The sequence below is a fragment of the Cervus canadensis genome, chromosome 32 (genome assembly GCF_019320065.1).
Source record: "Cervus canadensis isolate Bull #8, Minnesota chromosome 32, ASM1932006v1, whole genome shotgun sequence".
In the NCBI taxonomy this organism is placed as follows: Eukaryota; Metazoa; Chordata; class Mammalia; order Artiodactyla; family Cervidae; genus Cervus; species Cervus canadensis.
Window position 1 is genome coordinate 10,206,626 of NC_057417.1, and position 27,529 is coordinate 10,234,154.

General features: G+C 51.7%; 1 protein-coding gene across 5 annotated transcripts in view; it reads right to left on the reverse strand.

Annotated features, from left to right (window-relative positions):
* The window catches only part of MYH11 (myosin heavy chain 11), a 126,151-nt gene that overhangs the window by 12,135 nt on the left and 86,487 nt on the right, over positions 1 to 27,529 (reverse strand). For all 5 annotated transcript variants that reach the window (XM_043456598.1, XM_043456599.1, XM_043456597.1 and 2 more), the window contains 21 exons: positions 26,793 to 26,966; positions 25,125 to 25,239; positions 22,668 to 22,861; positions 21,183 to 21,304; positions 20,988 to 21,057; positions 20,663 to 20,823; positions 19,182 to 19,290; positions 16,927 to 17,058; positions 16,625 to 16,831; positions 15,190 to 15,327; positions 13,873 to 13,996; positions 13,141 to 13,312; positions 11,475 to 11,687; positions 9,480 to 9,624; positions 5,651 to 5,857; positions 4,011 to 4,115; positions 3,770 to 3,922; positions 3,276 to 3,524; positions 1,260 to 1,472; positions 713 to 925; positions 352 to 513 (listed from right to left, as the gene is read on the reverse strand). In XM_043456598.1, coding sequence (XP_043312533.1) covers positions 352 to 513; positions 713 to 925; positions 1,260 to 1,472; positions 3,276 to 3,524; positions 3,770 to 3,922; positions 4,011 to 4,115; positions 5,651 to 5,857; positions 9,480 to 9,624; positions 11,475 to 11,687; positions 13,141 to 13,312; positions 13,873 to 13,996; positions 15,190 to 15,327; positions 16,625 to 16,831; positions 16,927 to 17,058; positions 19,182 to 19,290; positions 20,663 to 20,823; positions 20,988 to 21,057; positions 21,183 to 21,304; positions 22,668 to 22,861; positions 25,125 to 25,239; positions 26,793 to 26,966 — 3,378 coding nt within the window. The remainder of the gene's footprint in view (positions 1 to 351; positions 514 to 712; positions 926 to 1,259; positions 1,473 to 3,275; positions 3,525 to 3,769; positions 3,923 to 4,010; positions 4,116 to 5,650; positions 5,858 to 9,479; positions 9,625 to 11,474; positions 11,688 to 13,140; positions 13,313 to 13,872; positions 13,997 to 15,189; positions 15,328 to 16,624; positions 16,832 to 16,926; positions 17,059 to 19,181; positions 19,291 to 20,662; positions 20,824 to 20,987; positions 21,058 to 21,182; positions 21,305 to 22,667; positions 22,862 to 25,124; positions 25,240 to 26,792; positions 26,967 to 27,529) is intronic.

A 27,529-nucleotide genomic window follows, 5' to 3' on the forward strand; every position in this document is an offset into this window, starting at 1 on the left:
CTATTCCCTTCTCCAGGGAATCTTCCCAACCCAGGGATAGAACCTGCATTACACAGGCAGATTCTTTACCATCTGGGCCACCAGGGAAGCCCGCAGCCAAACACCTGAGGATAGTGTTTGGCTGTTGCTGAGCTGCTCCGCCTGGGGAGGAGGGTGGAGGTCACCAGGTGGAGGGTGACCTCGCCACCTCCACCCCCAGGGCAGGAAACAGCCCCCAAAGCAAAAGTGTGGTGGGAAAGCACCAGGTGACCAGGCACCAGCGACAGGAGGAGGCTGCGTCCTCCCACGGCTGTGGCCCCGACCTCCCTGGTACTTGGGGCGTCACCCCCCGGCGCTCGGGGCGTCACCCACCTGCAGTTTTCGCAGCTGCTTGATGGCTTCCTCCCTCCCCTTGACGGCTGAGTCGGCCTGCAGTTCCAGGTCCTTCAGATCCCCTTCCAGCTTCTTCTTGGCCGCCACCGCCAAGGCACGTTGCTTTCTCTCGTCTTCCAGTTCCGTCTCGTATTCGTGGAGCTGGGTGAGGCCAGAAACGTGTGCTGCGGGGCAGGGCCGCCCCTCGGGTCCCTTCCCCCAGGGCCCAGGTTTGCACCACCACCGAAGGTGGGCTTCCCGTCCCCGGGTCGCAGGTGAGAAGTCAGAGTCTCCCCGAAGCCAGGAAGCGGCGGCGGAAGGAAGGAATGGCGGCTGGCCCCCTCCCCCCTCTACGGCTTACCTGCCTCTGGAGTTGTCTCCGCTTCTCTTCGTTCTGCTCATCCCGCGCCTGGAGGTCTCGCTCAAACTGCACTTTAAGCGCCTGCATGTTGACCTCCAGCCTCAGCTTGGCGTCTTCTGTCGCCTGCAGCTCGTCCTCCAGCTCCTCCAGCTGGGTCTTCATCTCCTCCATCTGGGTCTCCAGGGCCCGCTTGGACTTCTCCAGCTCATGGACCTTTGACGTGAGGGGTGATGTCGTGAAGGGCAGCCCCCAGTGACGGGCAGCTCATCATGGTCCAGGAGGTGGCTTTTGATACCCCCGGGATGTGTGACCAGGAGTTCAGACCACAGCCTTCCTCTTGGAACCCTTGACTCAGACCCTGACCCCAAAGGCTGTTCCCAACCAGGCCCCCTCTTTGCATCAGCCCGAGGGACTCCCTTCAGTTCCTGATTATTGCTTACCATGAATGAGGTGTGGGGCCCCCTTCTTTGCCCGTGGACTGGTAACTAACAGAGAGGGTCAGGGGCAGGGGGACATGGACAAGCAAAGACGATGAAGAGCCACTTACGTTCTTGCCCACGTCGTCCTTGGAGCTAACCAGATCCTCCATCTCGGCTTTGAGCATCTTGTTGGTCCTCTCGAGCTCCTCTTTGGCTTCCAAGGCTTCCTCAAGGGCCCGCGCCAGCGACAAGGCTTTGGTTTCCTTTTCCCTGGCTTCTGCCTCGGCTCTGTCCCTTTCATCCGCATATTTGGAAGAGATGTTTTTCTCCTCAGCCAACAACTGCAACACAGCCAAAGACCCTGAGGTGAGCTCTAGGCACGCCTCAGGGTCGGCTGCATTTAACTGCAAACATGGAGAAGAAGGCTTGTATGCAGCCACACTCATCCTTGTGTGCAGCCGGGAGGAGGTCACATATCTATGCAAACAGTTTATAATAGTCCTGCTTGCCAACTTCTGCGTCAGCTCTGCAGAGCCAGCATTCACCGTATCTTTGTGCTTAGAAATCACTAATGCTGCCCATGTTGGATAGAACATGCCGTGACCAAGGTCAGGGCGACAATCCTGCCAGAGGCCAGTTATTCTTTTGTTTCATGGCCACAGTCACTCCCTTAAAGAAGTACCCTATGAGTAGGGAAATGGTGAGTATGTGGATGGATCTGCACACACCCTCTGCCTGGAGAAGCAGCTCCAAGAATACCCCATTCTGACGTTAATCTCATCTTTAGAAACAGAGGGGCTTCCCCGGTGGCTCAGTGGGAAAGAATCCTCCTGCCAATGCAGGAGACTTGGGTTGGATCCCTGGGTCAGGGAGATCCCCTGGAGAAGGAAATGGCAACCCACTCCAGTACCCTTGCCTGGGAAATCCCATGGACAGAAAAGCCTGGTGGGCTACAGTGCAAGGGGTCGGAAAGAGTTGGACACAACTGAGCAACTAAATATCAACAAAAAGAAAGAGCAGTATTCACTGTAGCGTCCACAACCCAGACTGCCAGAGTCCAGCCAAGATGGGCAAGTAACAGGGACTCCCAACAGCAGTCAACACAAAAACTCTCCACTGTTTGTGACAGGAAAATAATACAGCAGTCTCAGACCCTGGACCAGATGATGAACCAGCAGATATGAAGCACTAAGAACAAGCTGTCAGCACAGAGAAGCTGTGTAGAGGAGAGAAGAATCCCAAAATTCCATCCCCAAATTGATTTTTGGAATAAATCCTGAGTCACATGTAAACCAAATCATATTTACTGACTCTGAGGAACACATATTAAGAGCTGGTAATATTTAGGGGTTTGGGTCATACAGGTGTATGCATTTATCAGAACTCAGTGAGTGTACACTTAAGATTTATGTATTTCATTGTATGTGATTTTACTTCAAGGGAAGAAAAAATATTTTGAAAAATGAACCCTAGTTTATATGCAGTGTGGAGGTATCTAGAGGGTGATGTACAGTTGTCTGTAATCTGCTTTTAAACGCATCTAAAAGATAAGATACAAATGAGAGATGTAATACACTCATAAATAAGCATGTGATAAAGTCAGTGAAGTGTTAGTCATTCAGTCATGTCCAACCCTTTGCGACCCCATGGACTAGAGCCTGCCAGGCTCCTCTGTCCATGGAATTCTCCAGGCAAGAATACTGGAGTGGGTTGCCATTCCCTTCTCCTGAGAATCTTCCTGACCCAGGCAGGGATCAAACCCAGGTGCCTGCATTCCAGGCAGATCCTTTTTCATCTGAGCCACCAGGGGAATCCTCAGTAGGCACCCAACAAATACTCGCTGAGTGAGTAAAATCAGTAAACCTCATTCCTTATCAGGGCTAGAACCCAAGGCACGACTGGGTTTCTAGATGGCCCTTGTGGTGGCGGTGGAACCTGGGAAGTCACGGCCACTGAGGCTTCGCCGCTGTCCTCACTGACCCCTCGAGGAGCCTCACCCAAGCTGGCCAGCCTTCCATCGCGCCCAGCAAAGCCAGGATTGGATGCTGCCAAACACGCAGCAGCAATGCCGGATGTTCTGCAGACCCAGACCCTCACCCCCCAGCCAGGGTCTGTGAGCGGAGGGGAGGGCCCTCCAGCCCCACCTGATCAAACTTCTTCTGCTTCTTCTCTAGGTTGGACACCAGTTGTCGCTGGTTGTCCAAATCGACGACCAGGTCGTCCAGCTCCTGCTGAAGCCTGTTCTTGGTCTTTTCCAGTTTGTCATAAGCAGCTGCCTTCTCCTCGTACTGCTGGGTCAGGCCTTCGATTTCCTTCTGGAACTTCTTCTTGCCCTCTTCCAGGAATTCCACGGTGCTGGCAAAGTCCTGCAGCTTCTTCTTCGAGTCGGAGAGCTGAAATGGCAGTGTCCAGGGTGGGGTGAGAGGAGGTGGGATAAAGGAGTCCCAGCCCCCGTGCCCCTGAGAAGCCATGACCATCATTGAATAAAATCACCAGCAGGGGGAGCTAGTGAGCCAAGCAAAAAAAAATGGCACCACAGAAGGAACTCAACAGCAGGGGGAGCCAGTGAGTCAAGCAAAACGGTGCCACTGTCCGAGCCACTGATCTACCCTCCAGGGCAAAGACACGCCGTGGGCACCTGGATGTTCAGGGTGGAGATGTGGCGCTCCAGGTTCTGCTTGGCCTCCATCTCCTCGTCCAGCTGCTCTTGCAGGCTGTTCCTCTCGTCCTCCAGCTGGCGCAGCTTGGTGGACACGTTGAGCTTCTGCCGGGTTTCTTCTTGAAGCAGCTCCTACAAAAAGGACACGCCGAAGTCCAGGGGCCCACCCCCGTGAAGGCCGTACCCCAGGTGCCTCCAGATGACGTGGCCTGATACCCACCTGGGTGTCCTGGAGCTGGGACCCAAGGGACGCCACGTCCTTGGCCAGTTTGATGGCCTTGCCCTCCGCCTCGTTGAGCATCCCCGTGACACTCTCCACTTCATTCTGTGGGTGCCCAGAGACTGGTTAGTTGGATCATCCAGGACAGGACTGTCCTTAAGTAATAGGGGCTCTCTGTACTCAGTGATAGGTCTTGGGGTGTCCACTCATTGAGAGGTTCCCATGAACTAAGGGGCCTGGTCATGGTCACTCCATGGCCACCTAGGGGAGGGAAGGACATCGCCTACAAGTTGCAATCTCTGGTAGACACTGGTTCCGAGACCCTGTGAGAGCCCTGTTATACTGTGGTTAGACTGTACTAATTGGGCCCTGAGCCCTCCACACGGATCCTGGAGCCTTGCCAAGGTTGGCAAACATGAAGAGCAGGTCTGTGGGTCCAGACACTGAGCAGTGGTCTGGACTTACCCAGTCCTAAAGTGGGGGAAGAGGCTGCAGGTGGCACCTCCACATCCAAGGGTCCTGTCCCTACCACCCCTCTCCCTCACCTTTCACTGCCCCTTACAGGAAAACCACAGACGCAGGCACTAAAGGTAGAAAGCTCTCTCTACCTTTCCTCTGCCTTTTACTCCAGGCCCTGGTATCTCTGAACAAATCCCTTCAGAAACGCCAGCCCACCATCCGTCCTCCTCCCACCTACAGTGAGGACATAAATGATCTTCACTCCTCCAGGATGCTGTGTTAGCATAGCAACCCCCCTGTGCTCAGCTGTGTGTGGAAAAACTCATACTTCACGCTGTCCTGTACTCTTGGCCCGGGCTCTCAGCGCATTAAATATTTATCAAAAGGTAGGCCATATTCCATGAATGGAAAGTCAGTCCAAATGTCTGTTCAAAGCTAATCAAGACCAAAGACCAACAGACCATGTCATTCTTCAGCTTGAAACCATCAGTGGTTTCCCATCACTCAGAGTGAAGACCGATATGCATATATAACAGGGCCCTGAAGGCCCTGTGTCTTCTGGCCACAACCTACTCCAGGCCCATTTTGTGCCACATATCTTCCCCTTCCTGTAAACTCCACTTGGCCCCAGTCCCCACCATCCCCTATCGTCCATCAGATTTATCATTCTAGCTCTACTGGCCTTACGTGACCTCTTCTGACTTCTCACTCAGTCCTGGGCCTTTGCACATGCTATTCCCTGTCTGTAAGTAGACAGACTTCTTATCTGTCAGACTGCACATCCTTCTTAGGGAAGCCTTCCTTGACTCCTCCTCCCACAGGCCCAGGCCCTTGTATTATTTATATTCGTTGCAGTATGTGTCTCTGCTTCCCAGCCTCATTTCATATTCATCTGCATGGTTATTAATGTCTTTCCCCGCACTGTGCTGGAGTTCTCCGGGGGGCAGGGACAGTGTTCGTCTTCCTTGCTGTTGTATCTCAGGATCAAACACAGCACCTGGCATACAGCAGGCACTCAATAAATACTCATTTTGAATGAGCAGGTAGGAGTTTTTAGAGGTTAAATTGAATAAGGCAACCACCTCATCTCCCCGAGGAATGTAACGCGAGGAAGTGGACAGAGGCTTCGTCCGCTGGCAGACCCTCACCCTTCAGAGACGGTCGCAGCGAAGCCGCCTCACCTGCAGCTTGTGGACCTTGTCGCTGAGCTCGGCCCGGACCCTCTCCCCGTCGCTGTACTTGGACTGCAGCTCTTGCAGCTGCACCTCCAGCTTCTTCTTCTTGTGCTCCACCTCCTGCTTGGCCTGGCTCAGGACTCGCAGCTCTCCGGACAGGTCCGCGTTCTCTTTCTCCAGCGCCTGCTTGTTCTTGTCCAGGTTGGCCTTGGCCTAGCCAGAGAAGCAGAGGGAGAGGGAGGCGTGAGGGCCACGGCTGGTGCTAGCAGGGGACCTTCCTCTTTGCCTCCCCCTCCCTTGGTAGGTCCGGGGACCTGTGCTCCCCAGCTCAGGGGCGGGACTCGGGGCGGTGAGGAGCACACAATCACCAGTAAGACTTTTTGGATTCTGTTTTCCTAAAGCTCAGAGGGTGCATCCCCTGGGCTGCATCAACCCTGCCATTACATCCTGTTTGATCCACGTTATACCTTTTAACATTTTAATAAAGAAATATTACATAGGGACGTCCCTAGTGGTCCAGTGGCTAGGACTCAGCGCTCCCCATGCAGGGGGCCCGGGTTTGATCCCTGGTTGGGGAACTAGATCCCACATGCCACAACTAAGACCTGGCACAGTCAGGTAAATAAAAAGAAATATCGCATAAAAATCTGGGTTCCTGGCTTCTCATTTGAAAAATCAAATGTTCTATTTCATGACTGAGTGGTGGTTAAATCATTTGTCAAAATTCACTGAACTATATACACTTAAAGTTGGTGAATTTTGCTGCATGCATCTCTATTTAAAGTCTGACTTCCGAAAAAGAAAAAAAAAGTAAAGGTCTGGAAACAGGTCTTGCCTTCCTCTAAGAGAGCAATCAGCTGGATCTGAGTAGCAGCTGGCCCTGTAAGCAGGGCAGTCACACTCCACTCAGCCCCAGTCCCCACCACTCCCTACTGTCCATTGATTTATCATCGGATGTACACTGCCATTTCTGTGAAAGTTTAGAGAAAGCTATTTTATCTAACCAGCTCTTGTAGGCATATGAGTTTCTCTAAGAAAAAAAGTATTCGGAGGAAAAAGCAGAAGAAAGGAGGGGCCTTCTCCTGGGTCTACAGGAGGAGGAAAGGAGCAAGAGAGAAGTGTGTAGGTCCCAAGAGTGGAGAAAGTGACAGTGGGCTTGCCCTCAGCTCCTGGGCAGGTCTGTGCAGTGTCCAGGGACCCTCAGAAGCCAGTCCTCTGGTGATGAAGTCCATTTACTGTTGCCAGGACCCCAGACAGGGACAAAGTACCTCTTAAGGCAATAGTGCATGTTGATATGCAAGGACTCTAGGGGACCTCGTGGGACCTGGGCTCCCCTAAAACCTTTTTCCCAGAATGCTGGTGACATTGTACACGTGTAAGGGGAGTTGAGGTAGGAACAATGCTATGAGTTTTCACCAACAATCTGAAAAGTTGCTAGAGGTAAAATAGTCTCCCTTTTCAGTGCTCCTGAGATGGTGGGCAGGCATTCCCAGCCTCCTCCTGCTCACACCGGTCAGGCATGGATGTCCAGAACATCTGAGTCTCTGCAAAGAGGCCTCCAGCACCTGCTCATCTTGGACGACCACCTGGCTCAGCGCTGGTCAGTTAGCTTTCCAAACATACAATGAAAGTCACACATGTACCTTACTACTGTCTGGAGGACTTACTATTCCATCAGGTGGGAAGAGCCCATTTGGATTCAACTTCGATCACAATAAAATTTTCTGGGGGACTTCCTGGTGGTCCAGTGGTTAATAGTCCACCTGCCAATGCACTGGTTCCATCCCTGGTCCGGGAAAACTCCATGTACGGCCCAGGGGAACTAAGCCCATGAGCCACAACCACTGAAGCTCGCAAGCCCTAGAGCCTGTGCTCCACAACAAGAGAAGCCACCACGACGCGAAGCCGCACACTGCAACTAGAGAGGAGCCCCCACTTGCCGCAACTAGAGAAAGCCTATGTGTGACTGCAAAGACCCAGTGCAGTCAAAAATAAATAACTAATTAACTAGAAAATAATTTCTGGGAACTTCCCTGGTGATCCAGTGGTTAGGACTCCATGCTTCCAACGCAAGGAGCTCAGATTTGATCTCTGGTCAGGGAACTAACATCCCTCATGTCACAGGGCATGGTCAAAAAGTTTTTTTAAAATTATTATTATTTATTTTTTATTATCTGAAATATTATTTATTAATATTTATTATTATCTGTAAATAATAAAAAGAAGACAATTGAAAGGGGAAATATATGTAATAGATAAAACTATTGTGTCCAACACAAAAGAACTGACAAAATGCTGAAGGTTCATATTCAGACCCCTCGTGACGAGCAACAAGGGGTAGCCTTTTCTCCACTTGGAGCATGAGGGGATTCAGTCGGCGACAGTGCGTTTCAGTGTGGGGCCTGGAGATGTGCATTTTAGCAAAGGTCACGGGCGAGAGTAAATGAGCTGGTGTCTGTAAAACTTTGGAACAGTGGCATATACTCAATGCCGTACAATGGGTTGCTGGCGTTATTAAAATGTATGGGAAAATTCTGAGATTCTGATTGAATTGATTCCTTGAACCAGTTCAAGGAAGAACATTTATCTTTTTTTTTTTTTTTAATATTTATTGCTTTGGCTGAGCTGGGTCTTAGTTGGGATTCCCTGGTGAATTTGGCTGAGTCAGGGTCTTAGTTACGGCACCTGGGATCTTTCTTGTGGTCTGCGGGATCTTTTCAGTTGAGGCACGTGGGATCAAGTTCCTTGATCAGGGATCAAACCCAGGCCCCCAGCATTGGGAGCACAGAACCTTGGCCACTGGATCACCCGGGGAGTCCTGAAGAACATTTATCTTGACTGGCGACAGAAACTAATGCCAACACCAACAATTCTCAGGTAATACAACGGCCCTTCAATCTAGAAAGTTCTGGAGGAAAGCTGCAGCACTGATGGTGGTATAATTCAGACTTTTAGAGAAGCCATCTAGCAGGATGTCATAAGCTAAAAAAACTCTTCCCTGGGGATGAAACACGAGGACATTCTCCAAAGCGAGAGGAAGTTCCGGATACATAGCGTTTTAGTGCTAGTTAACTGCCTCAGATCCCGTGCACCCCCAAACAGCCAAGCATCAGAGGAAGATTAGATCTAGCCATTCTCAAACTACACCAGGGAAAATATGACAGTCAAAATATGACAGTCTTGCTCCAATCTGCAGAGAAATGAAGATGGCTAGACTGTCCTCAGTGTTCAGCTACCTTCCCAGAATTCTGCTAAACTCTGCTTATCCACAAGGGCCTACCTGGAGACCCTACCCTGGAGAGGCGAAGAGATGAATCCAGAGCCAGGGCTTCCCAGGTGGCTCTGGTGGTAAAGAACCCGCCTGCCAAAGCAGGAGACACGGGTTCGATCCCTCGGTTGGGAAGATCCTTTGGAGGAGGTCACGGAAACCCACTCCAGTATTCTTGCCTGGAGAATCCCATGGACAGAGGAGCCTGGCGGGCTACAGCCCATGGGGTTGCAAAGAGTCGGACACAAGTGAGGCGACGGAGCACGCACACACGCCAGAGCCAGCCTGCTGGGACTCTGTCAATAGCTGTGTGACCTCTAGGTACTCTGGGCCTCAGTTCCTTCCTGTGTCAAAGGGGCGTCAGTGTACCCATCCCAGTGGGTGGGGGGGAAGATTAATCAACACAGTAAACAGTAAGCATAAATGCTGGGTGCCATCCCTCCCGTTAGCATCACTGTAGCTTCTTACTGGCCTCAGTGCGGGCGCTCACAGGCAGTTACTCTAGGCTGCTGGCACGCCGTTCTTTGCGTTTTGTCGTCACCAAAAGCACGTCGCGAATCCACTCACCCTCTTGAACTGCTCCAGTTGCTCGGTGAGCTCCTCCACCACCTGTGTGTGCTTCTGCCTCATCTCCTGCACCTGGCACTCGTGGGATCGCGTCTCCTCGTCCAGGGCTTTCTTCAGCATCGTCACCTCCTGCTCCCTCTTGGCCCTGGGCAGGAAGAACACGGAGGCTGGCAGCCGAGGAGACAGAGGTCTGCCCCAGTGCAGAGGAACCAGGGGTCTCCCGGGACCTGGAACTGAAGTCTTCGTCGCTATCCCTCCCAAGCTGTGTGACCTCAGGTGAGTCACCTAAGCTCTCTGGACCTGGAATTTCCTCAAAAGAAGGAGGTAGCTATAAAAAAGAGGAGCATGCTACCTCCCAGAATCTCCCAGGGCCGACAAGCAAATACATAAAATAAAACACATCATATTGTTGGAAGAATGCAAAGTGAGTTGCAGACTGTTCTGTAAATATTAACATCAGCTTTATTTACTGAGGATATGCTCTGTGCCAAGCTCTGACCTAAGTTCTGGGTATATGTCATCTGATAGAATATTCAGAGTGACCTTTAGAGGCAAGTGTATTATTAGTTCTGTTTAACAGATGAGGAAACAAAAGCTAAGAAAGAGTAAGCAGCTTGTCCAAGGTATTAAAACCATTGTGTGAATGACCAAGAATCTGAACCCAAATAGCCTGAGTTCACTGCTATGAGCTACTGCTCTGGGCCAGAGCAAAGGGAGCAGAAAGTTGTGCTGGCTTCTAGGCCCAGATAAGTGATGTAGCACAAAACCCAAAATGTGGGAAGTAAATCTCCATGTTAGCACAGCACTTGACACTTGTGTGTCTGTTGAATAAATAAATGACCTAGTTTCACTGAAGTTGGCATTCATTATCTGGCAGGTGACCCATTTTTGTTTCTCCTTTTTGGTTGGGTATTGTCAGTTAGCCAGCAGTGACACTTCAAGTGAAGACCAATCTGATAAATATTATTTTGAAAATTTAATGCAAAACTTATACACACTCAGGAAAAGACAGGAATGAAATTCCCCCAAATGTTAACCATGGTAGGACTGGGGTCGATGCTTTTGGTATCTATTCCTATAATTTGCAAGTCATTCTCTAATTGAGTATATCCTCCTACTGTGATGTAAGACAAGATTAAAAAATAAGCATGATTAGACATAGAGAACAGACTTAGGGACATGGGAAGGGGTGAGTGAAGGAGAGGGTAGGACGAATGGAGAGAGTAACGTGGAAACATATCCATGGCCATATGTCTAATAGATAGCCAGTGGGAATTTGCTATATGACTCAAGGAACTCAAATTGGGGCTCTGTAACAACCTAGAGGGGTAGGATGGGGTGGGAGGTGGGAGGGAGGTTCAAGAAGAAGGCCATATGCATACCGAAGGCCCATTCATGTTGATGTATGGCAGAAACCAACACAATATTGTAAAGCAATCATCTTTCAATTAAAAATAAATAAATTAAAAAAATAAGCATGCTTAACTTACCAGCTGATTTTCATGGTTCAGACATATTAAAATGTTTTATTATATTTAGATTTGATGTTCGTATTTATAATATCAAATATAATAAATTATTAGTATTTTCAAATAATTTAAAAAATCCAGTTTCTCCAATTACCCTCTTTGGGTAACAGGAAACTCCCAAATGCCACGTAGATAATCATCTCCAGGGTAGGAAGATATGAGAACGCTTTTAGGTATCCATGTGGCTTAATTAGACAGAAATATTTATTACTCAGTTTTCTGAGATGTTCTTTTTGTTCAGAACAGAACTGAATCAGTTTGGGGTACACCTGAAACTAACATGACATTGTAAATCAACTATATTTCAATACAATTTTCAAAAAAAAATTAAGCATGCTTATATCTGTTAAAGCAAAACGCAGTCAGGACTGAGGAGCCCCGTGACTCAGGATCTGTGTGGGTCTGCCCCTTGCCACCCGCCGTCCCGACCCATGGAGCGGCCGGCCAGCCGGCGGGGGCGCCTCACCTGAGCTCCTGCTGGGCGGCCGTGCTGTCCAGCGTGTCCTCCAGCTCCGTCTTCAGTGCCTCCAGCTCCTCCCCCAGGTCCCGCTTCTGCTTCTCCGCCTTGTTCCTCGCAGCCCGCTCGGAGTCCAGGTCCTCCTGGAGGTCTGAGATGTGACCTTCCAGCTCCCGGATCTTCTTCAGGGCATTGTTCTTCTGAGCCATTTCGTCGTCCAGCCTGCCGGGGACAGATCACCAGAACTAAGACCCCGGGGTCCCAGGCCCCCTGCTGTCCATCCCACGAGGTGGCCAAAAATGGTTTTCTGGAAGCAGTCATTTGGGTTCCACAGATATCGGAACACATTCCGCTCAGGTCCCGAGACACAAGACCCCTTCTTGCCATGCTGGCCTGCTTGCAGGTTCACGCAGGATGTAGTTTCCAAGGGCTGATGTAAGAAAAGAGGTTGTGCTGCACGTGTGTGTGTGTGTGTGTGTGTGTGTGTGTGAAAGTGAGGCAGAAACACAGAGACAGAGACACAGAGACACAGAGAGACAGCGCTTTGCACTGTCCCAGACAGCATGGGGCCTTGTCCGCAGCAGGAACCCAACAGATGCTTTCTGAGTGTTAGGCAAGTGTTCCTCCCCAGTAACCACTGGCTGGTTTTTCCTTCCATTTGCTCAGCGTCTGAGTTCTGCTCCAGGCAGAGTGCTCGGCCAGGCACTGCTTGTCGGGGGTGGGGATGTTAACACCAGGGGAGACGGTGACTGTGGGTCAGGGTGGAGGTGGGAAGCCTTGACCCGAGGGCATGGAAGGGACCCCCCTGCTGACCCCGGTGGAGCTGCTTCTGGTTTTGTCCATGATGGATGGGAAGGGACCAGCGGAGGGAAGACACCAGGTGGCCCGTCACCCTAGCGCTGTCACCTGGCGCAAACCGGCTCAGAGCAAGCTGGCCAGGGGGCCAACCAGAAAGCGACTCCCAGCCCGTCTCTCAAAAGCCGGGTGACTGGCCCAGGTTCCTTCACCTCCGCTGGCCCAGCTTCCTCCTCAGTGACTGCAGGTACAGCAGCACATCTGGCCAGGTGTCGGTAAAGACACTGCTTGGGCAGAGCTCAGCACACGGAGAGCAGGTAAATAACTGTGAGTTATACCCTGCTGTGATACCCCCAGGGGGAGGCTGTTAGAGGGAACCCAGCTCCGAGCTGGGAGAAGGGGGCGCAGAAAAATGGGTGGGGGACACACCTCATGGAACGGGCCGAGTCTGCTGTACCCTGGGCGGGAAGAGAAGGGGGCGAAAGCTCGGGAGGAGACTGGTATGCACAAAAAGAGGGGCCTCAGAAAGAGAGAGCCAGGGACAGGAGGGTCCTCCCAGCCTCAGATACATGGTGTTTGTGGTGCCGATGGAACAGACTCTTTGTACAACCAGAAATCCAGGACTGGGGTGCAGATGATGAAGGATGGGCACCCAAGAGGTGGGCATAGTGGCAGTAGAGAGGATGAGCTTGGTAGGAAGAGGTCAAAGGCGAGGTTCTGGAGGTGTCAGCAGGACCGAGAGGCACCTGGGAGGCCAGGTCGGGGCCACTTCATGTGAGATGGCGGCCTGCCTGGAGGAGGAGGACCAGGCCCCCCTGCAGATCGGCAGGGGCCCTCGGGGCATGAGCACACACTGGACCTGCCCCCGGCGGCCTCGTACCTGCCCAGGGCCGCCTGCAGCTCCTCCTCCTTCTTGGCCAGCTGCATCTTGAGCTCGGCGATCTGCGCCTGCAGTTCTGCGATCTGCTCGTGCAAGTCACTGGCCTCCCCATCCAGCTTCCTCTTGAGCTTCTCCAGCTCCTGCCGGCTCTTCTCCTCCTTCTTCAGCCGCACTGTGAAAAAGCCAGGACACTTCAGAGGGTAGACACGACCCAAGAAACCCCTGGAGGATGAGCCTTCCTGCTCAGGCACTTCACACACACACACACACACACACACACAGAGGAACCATCACACACACACACACACACACAGGAACCATCACACACACACACACACAGAGGAACCATCACACACACACACACACACAGAGGAACCATCCCACACACACACACACACACACACACACACACACAGAGGAACCATCCCACCCGCACCACAGTCTTGTGGAAGCAAAGTCAGCCCTGGTGACAAGCACCTTCTAGAATGAATATGTGTGTTCCCAAAGGGTGAGCAGGCAGCCGGGTAGGACGGTCCCTTTCCTGCCGTAACCCACCATTCTCAAATGTCCTGTCTTATTTCCTGCTTTTAAAATAACCACCTTCACTGTTCGCCTGAAACTATCACAACATTGTTAATTGGCTATATCCTAATACAAAATGGTTTGGGTGTTAAAAAAAAAATAAAGTAAAGTAAAATATCCCCCTCAGAATCTCTCTGGAAGCCATTTTACCTTCCAGTTCTGAAATCATAGATTCGTGCTTGTTTTTCAGTTTGGTAAGATTCTTGGCTTTTTCTTCCTCTTCTGCAAGATTTGTTGTTAAGTCACTAATCCTCTCTTCAAGGAGTTTTCGCTCCTTTTGGGGGAAAAGAAAAAGAAATATCATTAGTTTTTTTCCTTTTCTCTGGGGACTATGTTTCAGTGTTAGTAACTTCCACATAAACAGTTGAAAGGATAATCCACGCTATAACCAAATGCGACCTAGAGTTTTAAAGCAGGAAAAATAAGTTCCTCAACAATAATACTTTCCAAAGACCAGCCACTCCCTCCCTCCCCTCAACTTCATGTCCCAGCCAAGGGGCCTCTTTCCTTTCTTGCCACACTCAGGGATCTTGCAAACAGGCGGGACCATCTGCCTGGGATGTGCCTCCACCCCATCTCCCTCTAACTGCTCCTCGTTCTTCAGGTTGCCACTGAAATGTCACCTCCTCCAGGAAGCCTTCCCTGAATGCCCCACCTCCATCCCCTAGTGCTCTGTTCTTATAAGAGGGTGAACACCTCCTTCAGAACCCTGATCATGATAGCAATTAGTGGTTGCTGGTACAATCATCTACTTGTTGTCTCTCTAGAACATAAGCCCTCGAGGATTGGGTCCTCCTCCACCGTGCACGCCCTGCCACTGACACCAAGCCTGTCTCACAGTTGGTGCCCAGCTGGCATCCAGGATTAAAGGTAGTCCACCCACAGTGGGGCTGCTTAGTGGATACTGACTAGGGTGACCTACTCATCTTGGGACTTTTCTGGTTTAGGGGCTGAAAGTCTCACATCCCAGAAGCCCCTCAATGCCAGGACAGCTGGTCCTCTGTTAGGAGCTGGAAGTGGGTGGTGAGAATGTGAGAGGGGCCCCCTGGTCTCAGGCACATTGCCCACCCTCCCTTGCACAACTTGGGGGTTGCACTGGTTGTGGTGTTCCTGATACTTGCTCCACGGTGGCCCTGGCACTGTTGGGACCACCGGGGACCCCATCCATGGCATGCTTGCATCCTGACAGTGGTCACAAGGCCGCTACATCAATGCCAGAGGTAACCGCTTGGCTGGCCTTTAATTCCTTGTACCTGGCTAAAAAAGGGAAGGTATCTGAAGGTATCCATAATCCTGATGAGCCTGTCATTTTAATGCAGATACTCAACCCCTCTCACTTTTTTAAAAAAAAATTTGGCCACATTACAGGGCATGTGGGATCTTAGTTCCCTGCCTAGGGATTGAACCCACTCCCCCATGCAGTGGAGTCTAACCACTGGACCACCAGGGATGTCCAACCCCACTCACTTTTGACAGTTTATTGTTCTGGTCATCCATGACCAGAATATCATCCTCCAGTTTCTTGATCTTGGCCTCAGCTGTGACCTTCTCAAGTTGTAGCTTCTGCCTGGCAGCTTCCTCTTCCTCCAGCTGTTCCTCCAGGTCCTTTGTGGGGGAGAGAAAAGAATTACAGCCTTGCCTAACCCAAAATCTACTCTCCTGGAGCTCTGTGGACTCATGGATACAGAGGCTGGGCCTGATGGCCCCCTGCAGTGCTCTGCAGTCTCTTTTCGTCAGAAAGAAAAGGTTTGGGCAAACCACTTCGCTTTGTGGAGCCTCAGTCTCCCCATCTGTAAAGTGGGGAGAATAGATACCATGATGGTTTAAAAATATGCCCACAAATTCTTTGATACTCGTCCCTTCAAGAGGTGGAGCCTAATTCTTTCCCCCTTGAGTGTCAGCTGGACTTGGTGACTTGCTTCTAACAAAACCAAGAGGAAGTGATGGCATGTGTAAGTCAGAGATTAGGCTCTAAGAGGCATTGCAGCTTTCTCCTCTGTTCTCCCTCCATGCACTCCATCCAGGGAAAGCAAGCTGCCATATTGTCAGGACACTCAAGCAGCGCTGTGGAGAAGCCCACAGAATAAGGAACTGAGATCTCCTGCCTACAGCCACGTGAGTGATGGCTCACTCACCCATGGAAGTGGATCCTCAAGCCCCGGTCAAGCCTTCAGATGACTGCAGCCCAGGCTGCCATCACAACTGCAATCTCATGAGAAGCTCTAAGCCAGAATCACCCAGCTAAGCCACTCTCAGAGTCATGACTGTGTGAGATAAATGTTTAGTATTTCATTTACACACAAAAAAATTTTTTTTATTTATTTTTGGGTGTGCTGGGTCCAGCTTTCTCTAGTTGTGGTGTGTGGGCTTCTCATTGCAGTGGGTCCTCTTGTTGCAGAGCATAGGCTCTAGGCACGTGGGCTTCAGCAGTTCTGGCATGTGGGCTCAGCAATTACAGCTCGTGAGCTCTAGAGTGTGGCTCAGTAGTTGTGGGGCACACAGGCCCCACAACACGTGGGATCTTCCTGGACCAGGGATTGAACCCATGTCCCCCTGTGTTGGCAGGCAGATTCCTAACTACTGGTCCACCAGAGAAGTCCTAAATGCTTATTGTTTCTAAGCTGCTGAGTCTTGGTGCTTTTTGTTCTGCAGCAGTAGCTTACTGATACAATTACCCCTCACACAGGGCAGCTATTAGGAGAAAACGTGTTTGTGCATGGAAGGCAGGTCAACAGGACAGAGCAGGCTCCCGAGGAGACCTGTGTAGGCAGAGGGCTGTTCCTCTCCAAGCCTGAGTCTCTGTCTCAGTCCAGTGGGGACACACATCATCAGATGCACCTCACAGGTCTGCAGGGAGACAAGGGATTCGGCACCACCGCGGGCAGCCCCCGCAGTGCCTTACCAGCATCTGCTGGGCCATCTTCTTCCGTTCTGCCTGCAGCTGCTGGCCCCGGTCTTCCTCCTCCTCCAGGCGGGCCTCCATCTCGTGCAGGATCTCCTCCAGCTCCTGCTTCTTGGCTGCCAGCCGGACTCGCATCTCCTCGGCCTCGGCGTACAGCTCCGTCTCTGCCTGCAGCTGCTCCTGCAGCAGGTTCTTCTCCTCGGTCAGCTGCAGGCAGGGGGCAGGGAGACAGGCGGTGAGCCCCATGGCGGGGGGCGGGCGGCCCGCCCTCTGCAGCCCCAGCCAGGCTCCCGGGCTGGTACCTGCGAGTGTTTCTGCTCCAGCTCCTTGAGTTCGCTCTCGGCCTTCTGCTGCCGCTCCTTGGTCTTCTGCAGCTCATCCTCCTTGGCCTGCATCTCCTCCTCCTGCCGAGTCACCTGCAGCAGGGGCTTCACCTGCACAGAGTGGGTCAGAGCATCAGTTGTCTTCGTGGCACAAGGGATACACTCTCTTAGTAAGTAAATCAATGCTTCTCAGCCAGGGACAATTTTACTCCACCTGCAGCCCCTCAGGGGACATGTGGCAGTTTCTGGGGACAGTGGTAGCTGTCACAACTAGGTGTGGGCGTTGGGGAATGCTACTGACCTCCAGTGGGTAGAGGCCAGAGATGCTGCTCAACATTCTAGAATTCTCAGGACTGCCTCCATGACACAGAATTACCCATCCCAAAATATCAACAGTGCCGAGACCGAAAATCTTAGGGCAACAGGAAAAGGTGCAAAGTGAAAGGAGAAAGCCTCACTTCCCCCCATTAGTCCCATTCTGAGTGAGAACTGCTGCTGACAAGCTGATATGCTTCCTTCCAAAGAGAAAAGGAAAGAAAAGTCCCCCACATCCTACCTCCCATTATTAGTACTATCAGCATCTCCTTCTAGCCCTTTGTCCTACACACCAAAAAAATACACCTAAGACCACACTGCCCAGTGTTACATGCTGCTTGTTTTTAAGTTTATTTTTTTTTAATTAAGAAAGTTTTTTTGCCATGCCATGAGGCTTGAGGGATCTTAGTTTCTGGACCAGAGATTGAACCCGGGCCCTCTGCAGTGAAAGCACAGAGTCCTAACCACTGGACCATCAGGGAATTCCCTACGTGCTGCTTTTATTACTAAAAACTGCAGGATAATTGTCACCTCTGCCGTCACATCAGCGTTACAACTTGATTTTTAAATACCATCATTTTTAGCGATTGAAAAGTATCCTATTGATGGATGAACTGTTATAAATCAGTCTGCCAGGGCTAGGCATTGAAATTTTGCTCTTGTAAATGAATGCCCCTCATTTTTTATTTTATTTCAGATGGTTTTCTTAGGAGAGTTTTCCAGAAGTTGGGTCGGTGGGAATGAACATTTCCAAAAAGCAGCTTCCCCTCACTGCTCTTTACCACGATGACTCCTAACTCCTCGTGTTCAAGCCCCGCCTGGCACTAGAGGAACCCATGTCTGACACACTGCAGCTTCTTTCCTGCGCTGACCCCAGTCTGCCAAGGGCATCACTTCCTGTGATTACCTATCATCTACTCCTCCACTCACCTAGAATATTCATGAAGCCAGGGTATCCCCAGGGTAGGCCCCTTCCCACAGGCCTGGTGCACAGTGGCCATTCAATACATAGTTGCCCAGTGAAAAAGATTTGTGCCCATCGACACACTCAAGGGCACCTAAGAGGAAGCTGTGTCCGTCCCCACAGAGCAAGTCTTTGCCCAACGGACTCGTGACGGCCAGCGACATTGCAAGACCAAGCTGTACCCAGAGAAACAAACAGTGGATACACACAACACGCTGGATGCAGGGCTCTCCAGAGAAGGATGCTTGTGACAAAGTGAAAGTCGCTCAGTCGTGTCCGACTCTTTGCGACCCCATGGACTATACAGTCCATGGAATTTTCCAGGCCAGAATACTGGAGTGGGTATCCGTTCCCTTCTCTAGGAGATCTTCCCAACCCAGGGATTGAATCCAGCTCTCCTGCACTGTGGGCAGATTCATAACCAACTGAGCCAGAAGGGAAGCCCAACACCTGGAGTGGGTAGCCTATCCCTTCTCCAGCGGATCTTCCTGACCCAGGAATTGAACTGGGGTCTCGCGCATTGCAGGCGGATTCTTTGCCAACTGAGCTATCAGGGAAGCCCTGGTGACATAATTACAGGACCCATAGTTATATTTAATATATATAGTTAATATAATATTCTTGAGATGACAGAAGTATAGAAATGGAGAACAGCTTCGTGCTCGCTGGGGCTGTGGAGGGAAGTGGGTAGAGCTATAAATGGGCAATAGGAGGGATCCCTGTGGTGATGGAAGAAGTGCTCTGGGTCTGGGTTAAGGTCATGGTTGTAACCCACATGCCTAGAGGGGGCCCTTCTCAAGCCCAGAGAATCGCCAATGGGGAAGGTTTGGTTTTGAGCTCTCGGTTGCAAGCCTGCTATCCACCACCTCCAGTCCCACATGGGCAGCGTCCCAGGGAAGACCCAGGACTTGGACGGGGGTTGGCAGGAGGGGGCTTGGGATGAGGAGGCACTCACTTTGGTGAAGAGCCGCCACCACTGCCAGTTCCGCAGCTTGAGGTAGGCGGCGCAGTTCCTCTGAATCACCTTCATGGCCGTCAGCTGCTGCTGCCTCTTGGCAAAGGCCCTGGGGAGAAGGAAGGGGAGGCGTGAGAAGATCCGCTCAGCCCAACACACACCTCGCTGCGTTGTCACAGCATCCAGCCCCGCAGCATCCTGGGAGCAGGACGCGTCTGTTTGGCTTGTGATTTTGTGACTCGCACAAGGACATTCCCCCCATTCTCTCTAGCCCAGATTCTCCAGCAAGCTCTGAGCATCAGTACAAGTATATCATCTGGAGGCCAGAGCCTTTCTCAATGGACAAGGAAGACCCAAGGCTCACAAAATTCCCTGAATTCAGATCTGTGGTCCTGGTTACACCTAGGAAATCAACCCATGCTACACCATTCCTGAGAAGCATCCGACACACTCATCCGTACCACGTCTTCCCCAAAGCTGAGTGTCTGAAAAACCAATCCTTTCCTCAGGTGTATTTTAAACTCCCAGACCTGACACAGAACAGCACCCCTCCTATTTAAGGGCTGTTGGGTTCAAAAGACCACAGAAGAGTGAACACCATCCTCTTGTCTCTGAGTGGCTGCCATTGCGGCTGCCATCTTGGACATGGGTGAACTTGAAGAATAAAATCTCCCCAGTCAGTCTGGAAGTGGGAGTAGTGGGAACAGAGAATTTAGTTATGAGACTTAAAGGTTAGGTCTGTCCCTGGACCAAGAGCTCCCCAGATCTGGCCTTGACCATCCTGGGTCTACCCGGCAATGAATCAGCTTGACACGATCAGATGAGTGCGTGGTCTGTACCTCCTGATGACACATGCCCTGGCCTAGAGCTACTCCACCAACCCCTGCAGTCCTGTTTGGGGTGTGAGTTTCATAGAGGAATCCTAGCCCTCACCCAGTCCCCTGGTTTCTCAAAACAGAGGGAGCATCAGGGCAAGACCATGCCTTATGAATCCCATTCAGACATGGGGGTATAGATACCAATACACCTTCCTCGGGTGCTTTATCATATTCTCACACTTCTTAAATGATAACCAGCTTTGTTCTCAACTGTTTACAAGCAGTATTTCATTGACTCCCCCTCATTAAAACAAGTTTACAGGGCAGGAATGATTATACTCATTTTCCTGAGGCTCAGAGAGCTAGAATAACTTTCCCAAGGTTCTTCAGCAAATAAGTAGGGAAGCCAGGATAGAACCCACATCTGACTCTCCAGAGCCCACGGTCTTAACCCGTTCCTGCCCTGCCCTTGTAACTAACACGTATCTTTAAAGTGGTAGCACTTCTTCCCCCTCAAGAAAAAGCTGCCATTCAATCAGTGACACATCTCAGAGCAGATGGCCTCTTAGAATCAGGGAATCAGGACGTGAGGCCAGAAAACCCCCTGAAATTTTGCATTTCTGGTCTGTGTTTGCAGGGAGGCGACAACATGCAGGTCTTTACTTTCTGGCCAGGTAGCCGCGACACATCGCCTGGAAGGCCATGATGACGTCGGTGATCTTTAAGTCTCGCTCCTCTTCCAGGTGGGCCAGGACCCCGGTTCGGAAGAAGATTTTGCTCTGCCCGATCCTGTACAGGTTGGGGTCGAGTTCCAGGGCTTTGATCTGCGGAAGGAAGGAGGGGAGAGTTCCCGTTCTCGGCTCTGCCACTTGGCGGGGGGTTAGGTGTGTTTAAGGAGGGTCCTGCCCGGAGCAGCTGTGGGCAACGCCACCCGAGGCTGGGAGGTCTGCAGGTGGATTTCTGGGGAGGGGCTGGGGACCAGGCTCACCATCAGGATGCAGGCCTGCTTCCCGTCCATGAAGCCTTTGGGAATGGCGTTCGCGGCCAGGATCTCATACCTTGAGACACAGTGCAGGAGTCACGACCGAGCGCATCTCCGTTGTCATCAGTTGCCCCTCCGCCCAGCCTGCTCCCCGCACCCGCCCCCAACACCCAGCCCACCCGCACCGGCCGGCAGGCCCACCGTTGGCGGAACTCCTGGAAGACGATCCTGTTGGGGAAGCCCTGGCGGCAGATTCGGATGCCTTCCAAGACCCCGTTGCACCGCAGCTGCTCCAGCACCAGGAAGGCGTCCAGCTTGCCCGACTGCAGAGATGCAAAGGGCGGTGGGCTGCTGGGGCCTCAGGGAGCAGCAAGCCCCGAATCTCAGGCCTGGTGACCCACCTCGCCAGGCCACGGCGGGATCACCAGGGGCACCAGGTGAGGGCTCAGCTGAGGGTCTGGTGCCATCTCTCTTGTTGGCACCAGCATCACCTGGGGCTTCCTCCTTGTCACCCCCCCCCCGCTTCCTGCCCATCGCCAGTTCTACGGCTCCCACCTCCCAAACATCTCCCCACCCACCCACTTCTCTCAGCACTGCCATCCACTCGCCTCCCTCTTCTCCTGCCCCGATGACCACAGTAGCCTTGTGCTGTCTTCCCCGCCCCGTCCTGCCTCTCCCATTGCCTCATTTGGTTTCTAAAATGCAAATCTGATCATGACATACCCCTGCTTTTAAAAGCCCCCTGATAACATCTTACAGAAGGAGCGCCAAGCCCTGTCAACCCCTAGGAATGCCACAATCTAAGCCCCACCCAGCAGTCCAGCCTCATCTCCGCCATCCCTGCCGCACACCATCACACGTCAATATGGAACGACTCCCCTGGAGTTTCTTCGCCCACACCCTTCATGTCTCTCCTCCACGCCTTTGCTTATTCTGGTCCCTCTGCCTAGGATGCCCTCTCCTCCCTGCCCTCCAAGTCACCGAGTTCACATCCTTTAGGAAGCTTTCTCTGAGCCCTGAGTTTTGAGTGGGAGCCTTGGCTCTTTGGTATTCTTATAATTTACCGCATGACATCCTCAGCTGGTGTGTCCACCTCTCCCACAACTCAGCACTGCTGACATCTTGGGCTGGATAATTCTCTGTGGCTTCAGGGGGAGCGGCTCTATGTGCTACGGGATGTTTAGAGCATCCCTGGCTTCTGTGCGCTGCATGCCAGTAATAGCCCCCTTCTCAATTAAAAATGTCTCCAGGCACGGCCAAATCTCCCCTGTGGGGGCAGGGAGGGCACACGATTGCCCCCCAGCGAAGCACCCCTGCCCTAGGTTATGACACCTGCCGGCAAGGACTACAATCTATCCAGCACCGAATCCCCAGCACCCGGCACGGGTGGGGCTCAGCAAATATTAGCTGAATAATGTTTACTGTAAATATGACAGTAAATATTAGTGAATGAGTGATCTGATACCATGTGTAGCCACTCCGGGGTTCAGAGTCCCTGGGAGCATTCTCCCTTCCTCTCTTGCCTTCTTCTGCCTCTCAGATGAGAAAGGAGTGCCTCCCACCCGTGTCAGATGGAGCCCTCTGGGTGGGGGGTGGTCGGCTTTCCCCCTGCCCCGGCAGCCCGGCCTGCCTCCCCTTTCCCTGCAGACCCTGCGGGCGTCCTGAGGAGCCGGGCGGCGGCCTCACCCTCTTCTCGTGGTTGGGGATGATGCAGCGCACGAAGTTGGGCGTGGTGTTGCGCAGCGTGGTCATCAGCTTCCCCAGCTGCTCCTTGTATAGCTGCCCCACCGTGCGGAACATGCCCTTCTTGGTCTTGGAGGCGCTGGGCAGCGAGCTCTCCGTCATCTTGGCCATCTGGTCCAGCCCCACGATGCGGTCCACTGTGGGCACACGAAGGGTGGCGTCAGCCCACCCAGGGGCTCTGCGCCCCTGCAGCAGGCCAGGGGGCCAGCCCGGAGGGTGGAGACCCAGGAGACCCCTGCTCATTCTCAGGGGCACCCCTCCCCATTCTTTCCTCCATCCCCAACACCTCCCCTCTAGCGATAGGCAAAGGGAGGTGTCGGGGGTTGCTTTCCAAATATTACGTATTTCTGAGACCCCGAGAACTCCCGAATGACAGAAAGAACACATTCTCTCTGACCCTGTTACAGAGACTTGGGAGTAAATCCTGTTCTTGCCACCGCCTTGGCCTGGCGCCGTTTTGTGCCTCAGTTTCTCCTTCTGTGAAAGTGAAAGTCACTCAGTTGTGTCCGACTCTTTGCAACCCCATGGACTATACAGTCCATGGAATTCTCCAGGCCAGAATACTGGAGTGGGTAGCCGTTCCCTTCTCCAAGGGATCTTCCCAACCCAGGGATTGAACTCAGGTCTCCTGCATTATAGGCAGATTCTTTACCAGCTGAGCCACCAGGGAAATGGAGGTAATAACAGCATCTACCTCCCAGGGCAGGAATAACTGAATAAGGTCTGCAAAGGGCTTACCTCCCTGCCTGCCTTCAACCCTTCATCCACCAACAAATATTTATTGAGAGCCTTCTGTGTGCCAGGCCCTGGGCATACAGACGTGAACAAAACCCAGATACTGTGTACCCCCCTGACCCCAGCTCATATTCTATGGATATTCCAACAGAAGGAAGGCAGACAATGATCACGTGTGCAAGTATACAATATTTTGAGTAGTGAGGTGAGCTTAGAAAGATAAAACAGGGATCCCTTGGGGGAGGAGATGGCAACCCACTCCAGTATTCTTGCCTGGAGAATCCCACGGACAGAGGAGCCTGGTGGGCTACAGTCCATGGGGTCACAAAGAGTTGGATATGACTGAGTGACTAACGCACACACACAGTTGACTGTATCCAGTTGGTTGGTGGTGTTGTGGAGTTCAACCCCACTGACATTAGACCCAGCACTTCTGCCCCATGTGCTCAGTTAGGCGCCATGTAATAATGTCTTTGCTTGTCTGCCTCGTCTATAAGACCGTGGCTCCTTGAAGGAAGGAGTTTCAGAGTTTATCATGAGTCCCAGGTGTGAGATATAACCTGGGTTGAGATGCTGTTACCCCATCCCAGGGCTCTGGCACTCAGTAAATGTCGGCAGAACTGACCCCTGTCCCTAAAGCAAGGGCAGCGAGTCCTGTAAGCCCTAGACCCACAGGCTCCGTGTCAAGAGTGAAATCTGCTATAAGCACTGAGGCCCAGGAGCGAAAGCAGCAAAGTCCACCACCTAATAGTCATCACAGGGCCGATGTGTACTAAGTCCCTACTGTGGGCCCAGCAGGTGCTAGACTTCACTTGGATTATCTGTTCTCTCGTTCTTAAGGGGAAAAAAGTGTGGTCCCCAGATGAGCAGCATTAGCGCCACCTGGGAACTTATGAGAAATACAAATTTTCAGGCTCTATCCAGACCTGCTGAATCAGACCCTCTGGTGATGGGATCCAGTGATCATGAGTTTTAACAAGCCTTCCAGTGATCTTGATCCATGCTCAAACTTGGCCCCACTGATCTAATTTCACCCTCACAGTAATCTTAGGGAAGATGGGAGATTAACTCCAGCTGGTATAAAGAATCCGCCTGCAATGCAGGAGACCCCAGTTCGATTCCTGGGTTGGGAAGATCCGCTGGAGAAGGTATAGGCTACCCACTCCAGTATTCTTGGGCTTCCCTGGTGGCTCAGAGGGTAAAGAATCCGCCTACAATGCGGGAGACCTGGGTTCAATCCCTGTGTTGAGAAGGGAATGGCTCCCCATGGCCTGGAGAACTCCACGGACAGAGGAGCCTGGCAGGCTACAGTCCATGGGGTTGCAAAGAGTCTGAAACGACTGAGCGACTTTCACTTTCACTAAAGAGGATAGTGAAGCTTAAGAAAGTCAAGCGGCTTGTCTGAGATCACATAGCTGGTACACCTCAGAGATGAGAGTGCAGTTAAGTCTCTCGGACTCCACAAGGGGGCGCTCTGATCCAACATACCTCCTAAGACATTTCCTCCATCAACGCCTGAGCCCCGACTCAGGACCGTCTCTATGGGGCCCAGGTGCAGGATTGAGGGGCTCAGGAATTTGTACCCATCCCTCCTGGGAGCAGCTGTGGGAATTAGGGGCAGCTGGGGAGGGGCCGAAGGGAGTTCAGTCCTCCTCAGGGCCTTACCGTCCTTCCACAGGTCTGCCACAAACTTGTCAGAGGAGGCGTTGAGGAGGGAAGTCACATTGTCATTCAGCGGGTCCATGTTCTTGGTCAGCCAGGCGCTGGCATTGTAGTCCACCTGTCAAGGACCACCCCACTGGTCAGATGCTTCTGCTTCAGTTTTGAACTAAGGACGGGGCCCCAGACCTCTTCCCCCACTGCCCCGGATCTTCTGAAGTCAGAGAGGAAACACGAGCTGCTGCCACGATGGGAATCCACAAACACCATTGAAGGGACCAACAAATCAGAACTTTAAAGGGCCCTGCACACAGTAGGCCTCAGCCATGACCTACTGGGAAAGCCTCGTCTCTATCCCTGCCTTCTCCTAGTAGGCTTCCTCTGGCAGCCTCCTCCTTAAAAGCCCAGCACGATGCCTGAGATTTCCCAAAGGTACAGAGCTTTGATGGTGGCGAACACCCTCCCCTCACACTTAACGTTCACCTCTCATCCAGCAAAGGCTTGACAACAATCTGCTTTTAAATTAAACCTGGGACCTCTTTTTAATTTTATTATTTTGACTGTGATATGGAAGGAACTGATCATAGTTCTGGTGGGGTTTTACTCGATATGGGTTGTTACAGTGATGGGCACGTCTGATCTTGGCTATGTGCCAATAAAACTTTATTTATAAAAATAGGCTGTGGGCCAGGTTTGGTACCTGGGCTGTAGTTTGCCAATCCCTGGTTTAGAATGTTGCCTGTTTCTATGATGTAGTGGATATACTGGGGAGTCAATAAATGTCTGCAAGCCAGACTGAGGTATGTCTTTTCTACATGATCCAGGACCCTCCAGAGGCATAGGGAAAGGTCCTGTATATTAAGAACTATGACATGATGTTGACGGTGATGACAATGATGATGGAGGAGGGGGGGAGGGGAGAAAAGGAGAGGAAGGGGGAGAAGGAAGAAAAACAAGACATTCCAAATTTCCCTGAGTAGCACAAACCGGCAATGGGAAACCTAAGGCCATGATAAAGGAGATTCCTGTTGGACTCAAAAGTGGGTTTATTGGTCACCCCATTCCAGCTGGCCCTTCCTGTTGGGTTTAACTGGTAGCAGGAAGGATTTAGAGTCTATACAGGAAAGAACTGCCTGGCTACCATGAAAGTGAAAGTTGCTCAGTCCTGTCCGACTCTTTGCAACCCCATGGACTGTCCATGGAATTCTCTGGGCCAGAATACTGGAGTGGGTAGCCTTTCCCTTCTCCAGGGAACCTTCCCAACCCAGGGACTGAACCCAGGTCTCCCGCATTGCAGGCAGATTCTTTACCAGCTGAGCCACCAGGGAAGCCTGGCTACCACAGCTGGAGCATATTAGTGGCATCCCTAATATATATTTCACATATGCCTAGAGTATACAACACATATATTAGCCTATTATAGCACATATATTCTCTATCTTTAATATACAGGTATTATATATATATATAATATATACATACATTAGCCCATTATATGTTATATCTCTAAATCTTGTCCCTTCCTGATGCTTGGACAAATCGTGTACAAGGCTCGTTTGGGGTCTGACTTACACCAGATGCCTCTGGGTCCCGCCACTCCCAAGTTGCTCCTACTTGGAGCATCCTGCCTGGGTCCCCTGGGATGAAGGGACCCCTGGGACATTGGCCTGGTACCTTTCCGGCGTAGTGGATGATAGAGAATTCAGTTTTGTCCTTGAGCTGCTTGGGCTTCTGGAACTTGGGGTGGCTGCCCTGCTCCGAGCACAGCTTCTCCACAAAGGACTTGTCTGTGGCTTTGGGGAACCAACACTCCTCGTCCAGCAGGGCCAACACACCCGGAGGGTTGTTCTGTGGAAGACAAGCACATCATAGCAAGGACGCCCGCGCCTCAGGCTGGCCACCCAAGCACGTGTGTAGGCTCCCTTACCGTATCTACTTACATATAAAGGTGAATGTACACGCTCCATCTCCACCCCCTCAATCTATCCTCAAAGTATTCTGTTCCCAATGGACCAGCACTAGGGATGCAAGGGCCGGGAAGCATACACAACATCACAAAGATTTCACCCTTCTAGTGATAAATTGTGTTCCTTTACAAATAAATTCACCTAAGGGTTCCTTTGAGTAAAGTGCTCCCCAATGGCTGAGACAGTTTAAACTAAGGTGTCAGGAGCACCATCAAATCTGCACATGCCATTTGTTCTGCTGGAATGTTCTTTACTTTTTGGACTCAGATCAGAGAAGCCCTTTCCTGGCTATTCTGTCCAAAGCAGGCATCCGTAAACCATTTCCTGTCCTTTTCTGGGGTTTCAGTTGCTTCTCTTGTTTGTCTAGTTACATTGTCTGCTCCTCCAGGAGGGCAGGGACTGCATCCATCTCATTCAGTTACATCTCAGCCCCTAAAGAGAGGG